General features: G+C 29.8%; 1 protein-coding gene across 1 annotated transcript; it reads left to right on the forward strand.

Annotated features, from left to right (window-relative positions):
* The first annotated feature begins 8,289 nt into the window (after positions 1-8,289).
* On the forward strand, positions 8,290-10,690 carry LOC130956750 (replication protein A 70 kDa DNA-binding subunit B-like). The gene is made up of 10 exons (XM_057883744.1): positions 8,290-8,439; positions 8,528-8,798; positions 8,882-8,981; positions 9,076-9,200; positions 9,293-9,377; positions 9,447-9,594; positions 9,686-9,967; positions 10,055-10,240; positions 10,343-10,423; positions 10,544-10,690. The coding sequence occupies exons 1-10, from the start codon at positions 8,290-8,292 to the stop codon at positions 10,688-10,690; spliced, it is 1,575 nt and encodes a 524-aa protein (XP_057739727.1).
* Positions 10,691-10,929: the final 239 nt, after the last annotated feature.

Consider the following 10,929-nt stretch of genomic DNA (forward strand, 5'->3'; position numbering starts at 1 on the left):
TTAAAAATTTAAAATTAATTAAATAAACCTAATTAAAATCTATAAAAGCCTTTCTCTTCTCTCTCACATTAACCTACCCACCTCCAACAATCACACACACATACCTCTCTCTCACCAATACTGCTGGAAGCGCCGGCGACTTCCATGCTCTCCGCGACCCTCAACAAGCGCATCCAACACGAAGTCCACCTTCGACTTCGTCACCGACGTCGGAGACTGGCGTCCCGATTCTTGATTTGGTCCAACAAGTCTTTGATTTCAACCGGCTCGCAACCCGGTACCTGAACCAGGTGTGGAAGGTCCACAAACTCTCCCTCCACGTCACGTTCTAGTTGAGGAAGGAACAAGGAGAGTGCAAGAAGTCGAGCGAAGGCAGTGAAAAAGGTGAAAACCGGAATGTTGGGAACAACATCCTTACATGCTTCAAATGCTTGCGTACAAAATATGTCCATGATAAACGCTTGTGGCTTGTTTGGTAATTGATTTAGTACTTTGTTCAGACATTTTAAACTTTCATTTGTGTTGATACAAAGATGGGTTATACCCAGAGTTTCGCTATTGACCAAGTTGGATATATCAATGGTTGGGAGGTCAACAATGTAGAAATGGGGTGGAAGGTTTGGTGAGTGAAGAAGACTGTTTTGAGCTGAAGAAGTTTCGGTGGTGATGTTGAGAAATGTGGCATGGAAGCCATGGTTGTTCACAAGGATCTTTGCTAGCTCAAAGAGTGGTGTGACATGGCCTAGACCTGGACTAGGGAGAAAGCCAACATATGGTCTTTCGGGTGTGAATTGAGCTTCGACTTTATGAAAAATTGCTATTTGTCAGTATTAATTATAAAAAATATTCATTTAATAAGAAAAAAAAATCCTAATACTTAACAAAAGAAACATTCAATTATATTTTAGCAAAAATAATTAAATATAAAAGAACATCCATTTAGTTTGAAAAAGAAATATTCTAATACTTAACAGAAGAAACATCTATATATATTAACTCGTAGAAATTTTGAATTCACCCAAAGGTATTTAGCTGGTTTTTGGCTAATACCCTTTTGGTTCCCTAGCATTGCTCTATTTAAAATGATCCATTTCGTATGAAAAGTGATAAATATTAAATACCCAATCGAGAGGGCTTCAAACATTCAATGAACTAAAGACAATTGCTTAAGTTGAATGTTTAAAAAAAATACCAGTTCTAAGGACTTGTGGCAACTTACTAACTTATTCAAATAATTGGAACAAAAAAAATGTCAATGAATAAAGAAATAAAAGTAGATAAAATCCAACCGTTTATAACAATGACAGTGAAAAGAATAAAATAAATTTGAGTGAATGAAATTCGTCTTCTTCAACTTGATCACAAACAAATCTCAGTGAATGAAATTAATTGGAGTCTAAAGTTGGCTAACAAATTCGAAACTATAAACTAAACTAGCCATACAAACAGGAACTCATGTAGTGGAAAAAACATGTCAGCAATTTAGTTCAAGTTTAAGTAGTGAACAACAGGAATTCATGTAGTGGGAAAAATATGTCAGCAATTTAGTTCAAGTTTAAATAGTGAACATATAGTTTGTTTCTTAAATCAGTATAAAACTGTTGTGCACATCAAATACACAATCCTAGTAAACTATCTTGAAGCGAATAATAATTTAAGAAAAAACATATGCAAACCAAGTTCAATCTGTAAGCAGGTGAGAGAACACTGCATCATAAAGCAAAATAGAAAATTAGCTTTTGTCCCCCGAAAATCAAAATCAATTAATGTATACATTCAATAGTTCCCACCTAAAGAATGCAAATATAATAGAAATTCTTACCAAAGTGATTGTTCAAATGAATTAAAATTCTAGTCATGCTATATAAATCACCACTTTTTCTCACTATCTAAAATATTGTCCTGCTTAAAACCGCAATTAATGAAACCAACAAAAATTGGCATGCGTACAATATAATCAATTACAATCTTCTCTTAAACCATTGACTAATAGTTAATTGGACATAATTAGTAAGTAGTGTCAAAGAGAAGGGGACAAAAATAAGAATAAAACTAGCAAACTAGGATCAACCAATGGCCAAAGACACACAAACATCTCAAGGTCATATTGCTATTCATAACCAACAGGGGGCTGAGTTTAGTATTACCCAAACATACCTCAAGTTCATGTTTTGGAATATGAAATACCACAATTTGATTCATATTCAAAAGCCATGATCACACGTAGAATCTAACAACACCTCAAGTTTAAATGTAGAGTTATTTTGAAGATGCATTCACATATGATAACAGAACAAGTTGAAATGCTTATGAAGTATGAAAGAAAATCTATGTTTATGTATGATGCTAAGTTGCAGCAACAAATCAGGGGCATCCTGTTGAAAATATCAATTTTAGGAAAAAATCAATTAATTTATATATTTAATAGTTTACACCTAAAAAATGCAAGTATAATAGAAAAGATCATCTAGCAAAATGAAACACCATAATCAAATCCTTTAATAAAACCTGCATATGAAATCAAAAGCAACATCTAACAAATCATTAATCATACCCAAATCAAAGGCAACATCCAACAAGTATCATATATAGTACTCAAACCCTACATCAATCAACACCAATTATTAAACACTAACCAATTAGTAATGTCAAGCGATGTTTCGAGGCTGGGGCAGGGGAGTCCTACTGCGTTCGTCAGAGCAGAGTAGAGAGGCTTCAATGGCGCTGCCAACAGTGACATGCAGCAACAGTGGTGCACTCTTGGTGAGAAGAAGAACCCCCTTGTTCCTCGCACTTGGGGCTGGGTGGCACAACGTCGCTACGGCGGAGATGGGCGAGACTCCGATTAATGCGCCAGTGACCACGTTGACTGGATGGAAGCATTGCGGAGGAAAACATCCTGCGATGAACCTGGTAATATGGCACTGCCATGGATGGTTTTGGAGTTCTGCTATGGTGAAACAATGAAAAGAGAGGAGAGGATTTAGTTAGGTTAATTTTGTTTACCTAGGTGAATTTTGGATGTTGCTGAGATGAAGTGGGCTTCGTGGTCGCAGCACAACAAGAGTTGGTAGGTTTTTGGCTGGACCCCTCTTGGTTCCCTAGCATTATTGATCAACAGCACCTTGAACTAGGGGTGAGTATGGGTAGTGGGTACCCGATTACTCGTCCGAACCCGAACCGAACCAATTAAATTGGTTTTGGAACCAACGGATAATCGGGTCCAACCCGAACCAAACCGATGGCTTTTGTTAGTGATTGGTTCGGGTATCGATTTTGGGGGTGCGGAACCTGAACCAACCCGCGAACCCAATCATATATTAATTAAATCATATATATATATATATATATATATATATATATATATATATATATATATATATATATATAGCTTTTCCATTAGATAATGATTATTAATATGTTTGGATTTTAATGAGTTTAATTTTTAATGTATTTAGTGTTTAACATGTTTGAATTATTTCTATTGATGTTACATGTTTATTGTACTTGTTGAATTTTTAAGATAAAAATTTGTTTTTTTTTTTTATGAATTTTAAAATCATCGGGTACCCAATTACCTGAACCGAACCAATCCATTCGTAATCGGTTTGATTTGATTCGGATACATGTACAAAAAAATACAAATCCAAACCAAACCGAACCAATTACATTTTAATCGGTTCGATTCTAATTTAACCATAAATCCAAACTAAACCGACCCGTACTCACACCTACCTTGAACTATTGTTGAATCTCCATTACCACCTTGATCAACCACAATAACTTGTCCACCATTATTGTATGATGAGAGATTCTCATCATCAATGATTAGATCATCCCAACTAATCATGTTTCTACTAACATCATCACCTTTTACCACAACTATAATCGCCAATAAAGAGTTAACATTATATTTATCCTGAGATTTACAGGTACATAATTATTGCCATTTATACATTCAATTTTAATTTTTTTTTTGTATTGTCATCATTTTATGTATTTTTAATATTAGAGATATAATTATTTTATACATTTTTTATTAATTTAATTTTATTAAAAAAATATTTCATAACATAATTTCAGAATATCTATAACCAAAAGTTTTAGAATTCGATCTTTAATTTTTTTTTTAATATAGAGTAAATAAAAAGAGATATTACAAGAAACACCCTTCTAGTTTGATATATGGTAGCATTTGCTATTGAAATTTATACAAATATATCCTAGTAAAGAATAATAACATGAATATGTCATGCACAATTTAGATTTCAGGATATGTATGTATGATTATAAATATAAGCTAAGAAATAATAATGTGTTAATAGTGAATTGATTTATGCAGAGAAAGAGTGCATGTGCCAAAAAGCAAGCCATATATTTCGTTTATAGGTAAACCGTAAACCTAATAATATAACGATGAATGGCACTGAAGTAAATAAATGTAACAGAAATTGGCAGTGCCATATTATTACTACCTGTTATTACAAATAGCACTAAGGCATCAGATAAAGGTTCAATGGAGGGGCAAGAATTAGGCATGTCTAACACAGCAACTCTTTGGGTTCAATCTAATTTCTTCTGTGCAACTGCTCTTACTATTGAGGTAACAAAACCTATTATGTTTTTTCAACAAAGAAGAGATTTTGAGGTGACATGAAGACATTTAAATTCTCACTCACTAAACTATTTAACTTCTTGATTTGGTGTTAAGTTTCATGCCTGCCACTCACCATTAAATATTAAATAACCAATCCCTTTAATAGCTAATAAGTTAAAAAACTTTATGTGAATAGTAATAATATGAGTAATTACCCAAATCAGTCCCCGAGGATTTTAGAATCGGACATTTTAGTCCCCAAGGAAAATTAATAGACATATTAATCCCCAAGGTTTTACTTCGGCAGACAAATCAGTCCCTAGTTCATTTTTCGGCAGTGTAATTATCCAGATCAGTCCCCAAAGATTTTAAAAACGGACATCTTAGTCCCCAAGAAAAACTAATGTACAAATCAATCCCCAACGTTTCTCTTTGTTAGACATAATAGTCCCTCGTCCAAAAATAAAATAAAATAAAATAATTATTATTATTAATTGCACAATAATATTGTACTATATTTTTTGTATTTTTTGGACAAAAATAATGATAAATTTATTCATTAAATTCTTATATATATATATATATATATATAGTGTCACTCAATAATAATAATAATAATAATAATAATAATAATAATAATAATAATAATAAAATTATTAGAGATTATTTTACAAGAAATTTAAAGTTAAAACTATTTGATATTTTTGTATTTAATATAATCAAAAGATGTGCTAGGTAAAAAATATATATATGTTTGTATTAAAAAATATGTATTAAAAGAAAATATTTTAATTTGGATTTATATTAAATATATATTTTTTTAATACAAACATTTTTTTTAAAATATTACATCTTTTGATTATATTAAATATAAAAATATCAAATAGTTTTAACCTTGAATTTCTTATAAAATAATCTCTAATAATTTTAATGATTATTATTATTATTATTAATTACATAATAATATTATACCATGATTTTTTATATTTTTTAGATAAAAATAATAATTTATTCATTAGATTCTTATATATGTATTTATATATATATATATATATATATATATATATATATATATATATATATATATATATATATGAGTAATTACCCAAATCAGTCCCTGAGGATTTTAGAATCGGACATTTTAGTCCCCAAGGAAAATTAATACACAGATTAATCCCCAAGGTTTTACTCCGGCAGACAAATCAGTCCCCAGTTCATTTTCCGACAGTGTAATTACCCAGATCAGTCCCCAAAAATTTTAAAAACGGACATTTTAGTCCCCAAGAAAAACTAATGTACAAATCAATCCCCAACGTTTCTCTCTGTTAGACATAATAGTCCCCCGTCGAAAAATAAAATAAAATAAAATAATTATTATTATTAATTGCACAATAATATTGTACTATATTTTTTGTATTTTTTGGACAAAAATAATGATAAATTTATTCATTAAATTCTTATATATATATATATATATATATAGTCACTCAATAATAATAATAATAATAATAATAATAATAATAATAATAATAATAATAATAATAAAATTACTAGAGATTATTTTATAAGAAATTTAAAGTTAAAACCATTTGATATTTTTGTATTTAATATAATTAAAAGATGACCTATGTAAAAAAATATATATGTTTGTATTAAAAGAAAATATTTTAATTTGGATTTATATTAGATACATTTTTTAATACAAACATTTTTTAAAATAGTACATCTTTTAATTATATTAAATACAAAAATATCAAATGATTTTAATCTTGAATTTCTTGTAAAATAATCTCTAATAGTTTTATTTATTATTATTATTATTATTGAGTGACTATATATATATATATATATATATATATATATATATATATATATATGATTAAATTATTATTTTTATATAAAAAATACAAAAAATCATGGTATAATATTATTATGTAATTAATAATAATAATAATAATCAATAAAATTATTAGAGATTATTTTATAAGAAATTCAAGGTTAAAACTATTTGATATTTTTATATTTAATATAATCAAAAGATGTAATATTTTAAATATTTTAAATAATATATATATATATAAAAGAATTTAATGAATAAATTTATCATTATTTTTGTCCAAAAAATACAAAAAATATAGTACAATATTATTGTGCAATTAATAATAATAATTATTTTCTTTTATTTTATTTTTGGACGGGTGACTATTATGTCTAACAAAGAGAAACGTTGGGGATTGATTTGTACATTAGTTTTTCTTGGGGACTAAGATGTCCGTTTTTAAAATCTTTGGGGATTGATCTGGATAATTACACTGCCGAAAAATAAACTAGGGACTGATTTGTCTGCTGGAGTAAAACCTTGGGGATTAATATGTCTATTAATTTTCCTTGGGGACTAAAATGTCCGATTCTAAAATCCTCGGTGACTGATTTGGGTAATTACTCTATATATATATATATATATATATATATATATATATATATATATATATATATATATAGTCACTTAATAATAATAATAATAATAAATAAAACTATTAGAGATTATTTTACAAGAAATTCAAGATTAAAATCATTTGATATTTTTGTATTTAATATAATTAAAAGATGTACTATTTTAAAAAATGTTTGTATTAAAAAAATGTATTTAATATAAATCCAAATTAAAATATTTTCTTTTAATACAAACATATATTTTTTTTACATAGGTCATCTTTTGATTATATTAAATACAAAAATATCAAATGGTTTTAACTTTAAATTTCTTATAAAATAATCTCTAGTAATTTTATTATTATTATTATTATTATTATTATTATTATTATTATTATTATTATTATTGAGTGACTATATATATATATATATATATATATATATATATATATAAGAATTTAATGAATAAATTTATCATTATTTTTGTCCAAAAAATACAAAAAATATAGTACAATATTATTGTGCAATTAATAATAATAATTATTTTATTTTATTTTATTTTTGGACGGAGGACTATTATGTCTAACAGAGAGAAACGTTGGGGATTGATTTGTACATTAATTTTTTTTGGGGACTAAAATGTCCGTTTTTAAAATTTTTGGGGACTGATCTGGGTAATTACACTGTCGGAAAATGAATTGGGGACTGATTTGTCTGCCGGAGTAAAACCTTGGGGATTAATCTGTGTATTAATTTTCCTTGGGGACTAAAATGTCCGATTCTAAAATTCTCAGGGACTGATTTGGGTAATTACTCTAATAATATAAAGAAATGCAGAGCACGCTTCTGGTGCAACCGTGCAACATATCCACCTACTCCAACCTGCTGGCTAGCTAATCTATTTAAAATAGAAATCTTGAGTAGTTTGATCATTGAGGCTATCCAAGTGTCAAAATTTTAAATTACTTATTACTGTTCATGTCATGTATGTATGTATGTATGTTAATGATATTAATAACTTTTCATGATGACTATCACACCTAATCTATAAAGCTATAATTTTTCCTACATACTCCTCTTTGGAGGGAAATTATAGAGGGATTTCAAATAAAATTTCATGTAATTGTAGTTTGAATTTCGAATGCACCCGCCATGAAATTTCATGTAATTTGGTTTCACTTATATATATACATACTCCTCTTTGTTGTTTATATAAGTACATATCACATATATCAACGTGTAAAAATATATAATCTAACATGGGTGAGAGGTGTGACTTTCTTGAAGAAATCTCCACAAAGAGAGCAGATTGGATCATTAAGGTTTATGTTGTAAGGATGTGGTATGGTCCTCCACGCCCAAATAGTAGTGAAGCTGGTGCTTTAGAGATTGCATTGCACGACTTGAAGGTTTGTTTAAACCATATTAACCTCTAAATTATTATCCGGAATTTGTTCAAACTATCATATAACATTATTGTCATTTTATTGTTACCAGGGCAGCAGGATACACTGCACGATTCCAAAATTAGTGGTGCGACTGTTCCGGCCCATTCTGTCGGAGGGGCAGCTATATAGTATTTCTTCTTTTATAGTCCAAAAGAACAATATGTGGATGAAGTGCAGCTCGCTTCAGTATAGGATCACCTTATTACAAAGAAGCATGGTTGTTCATATCCCTCAACCGCTCTTTCCGTTTCAGCCATTTACATTTAGGAGTATTGCGTCTATCCTGCAAGAAGAAAGGCTTGATCAGAATTTTCTTTTTGGTAATGGTTTAATCCAGACTCTGTTTAATATGTTTTTTTTTTATGATTTATCCATTAACATAAAGCATCTTTTTGCATTATAGATGTGCTAGCAGAGGTTATAGGGAAGGAGGACCCAAAGAATTTGGTTACCAAGCAAGGGCAGGAAAGCAAGCGGTTAGGGTTGTTAGTGGAGGACCTTGAGTAAGTGTTGTGTATTTAAAGCCTTATGACAATCAGGTTGATGTACAACTCATTTAATTGTTATCAAACATGCTAACAACTTACAATATATCAGGAAGAATTCTATCAATTGTACCCTATTTGGTTCACTGGTAGATTTGATCCAACCCTATTTAGATGGTGATAAGACTGAACCTCTCATAGTTGCATTCCAACTATTTAGAGCAAAAGAATGGAATGGTATGAATCTAAATCTATAAATGATTTAAAATGTTAAATAAAGATGCTTTTTAGAATAATGCAGATATTTATTGTTTTGTCTTGATCTTCAGGGAAGATTAGTATTCAGAGTAGTTTTGACACATCTAACATCCACATAAATCCCAATATTAAGGAGGCCGAACTATTTAAAAAGAGGTATATATCTATTAATAAGTTTGTAGTAATAAAATATCATGTAAATTTACTCAATCTTCTGTTATATAGTTTGGTGGACAGCACTCAAGGTGATAGTCATTTTTCATCCCAGAGAATAAGTCATATGTCATCCAGTTCATATCGATCTGCTATCGATGAGCTCAGAAAAGGGATATGCAAAGTTGAAACAATAGACAGTGTGTTGAATGCAAGTGATGTGAGCATATAAAAGAATCATATATCCTTTTGAATTTGGCCATACACCATTATTTATCATTTTAAGAACAGCAAATTTTTTTTTTGTTTAGGTTGGGTTTAAATGGATACTATGTATGATTGTTGACTTTGATGTCGGGAGGAATGATTGGTTCTTCATAGCTTGCAAGTATTGTCATAAAAAATGCAAAAAGATAGAGGAGAGATTTGAATGTGACCATTGCCGCAAGAAGGCCGTTCAGGTAGACTTGCGGTATAAGCTTCAAGCTTATGTTTCTGATGCAACTGGAAGTATGTGTGTAGTGTTGTGGGATACCGAAGCAAGCCAAATTGTAGGGTTGAGTGCAACCAAAGTCAGAGAAAGTTATAGTCAGGTACAATGAACATATTGCAATTTGTTTATCATCAGTTAAAACATAGCATTAACATCCTATTGATTATTTTAAGAATTCATAATGAAGGATGATTCTGATGATTCTTACCCGGAGGTGCTGAAGACGGCCTTGGACATGAAGTTGCTATTAAGGATTAATGTGAAAAGTAGTAATTTGAGTGGTAATGAGAATGTCTATAATGTCACAAAAGCTTGCCTTGATGAGCACCTTATCCATAAATATAGCCAGTCTGTAAATGAACAATCTATGGAGGTAAGGAAATTTGAAAATATCAACCCTTACAATAAATTTATATAGTTTTACATACTGTTTCTCTTAAAAAATCATGCAGAACAAGTCTATTGGATATTGCAGGGGTTGGATAATGTTACTAGCTTGGATTGTACCACTGATGTTGTTTATCTTGGTGATGATGAATCTGTCCAAGGTGGACAGGTAAGTTTTTTAGTGTATAGAAAAGGAATTTTCAATGATTAAAAAAGTATGCTTAGAGTGTTAAGGATTACTAACTATTTAATTTGTTTTGATAATCAAGAATCCGTCAATGAGTCTAAGACAGTTACCAGCGGCAAGGGAAGAGCTAAAAGGATTGATGCAGGAATTATAGGAGTAGTTGCGAAAGACTTGGAGAGTATACCCATAGGGCAGTTGTCAAGTACTAAGAAGCCAAGGTTGAGTATTAAGAAAGAAAAGAATCTCTAGACTCTGTTCTAAATTAGAGAGCTAAAAAGATTGATACAGGAATTATAGGAGTAATTGTGAAAGACTTGGAGAGTATACCCATAGGGATGTTGTCAAGTACTAAGAAGTCAAGGTTGAGTATTAAGAAAGAAAAGAATCTCTAGATTGACGGAATAATGGTTATGTCTCTAGAAAGTGTGCTTTTAGAATTTCGTTTTCTAATTTGTATTGATGCTAATGACTTAATCTTTCCTGCATGG

Source organism: Arachis stenosperma, chromosome 10, assembly GCF_014773155.1.
Source record: "Arachis stenosperma cultivar V10309 chromosome 10, arast.V10309.gnm1.PFL2, whole genome shotgun sequence".
Classification (NCBI taxonomy): Eukaryota; Viridiplantae; Streptophyta; class Magnoliopsida; order Fabales; family Fabaceae; genus Arachis; species Arachis stenosperma.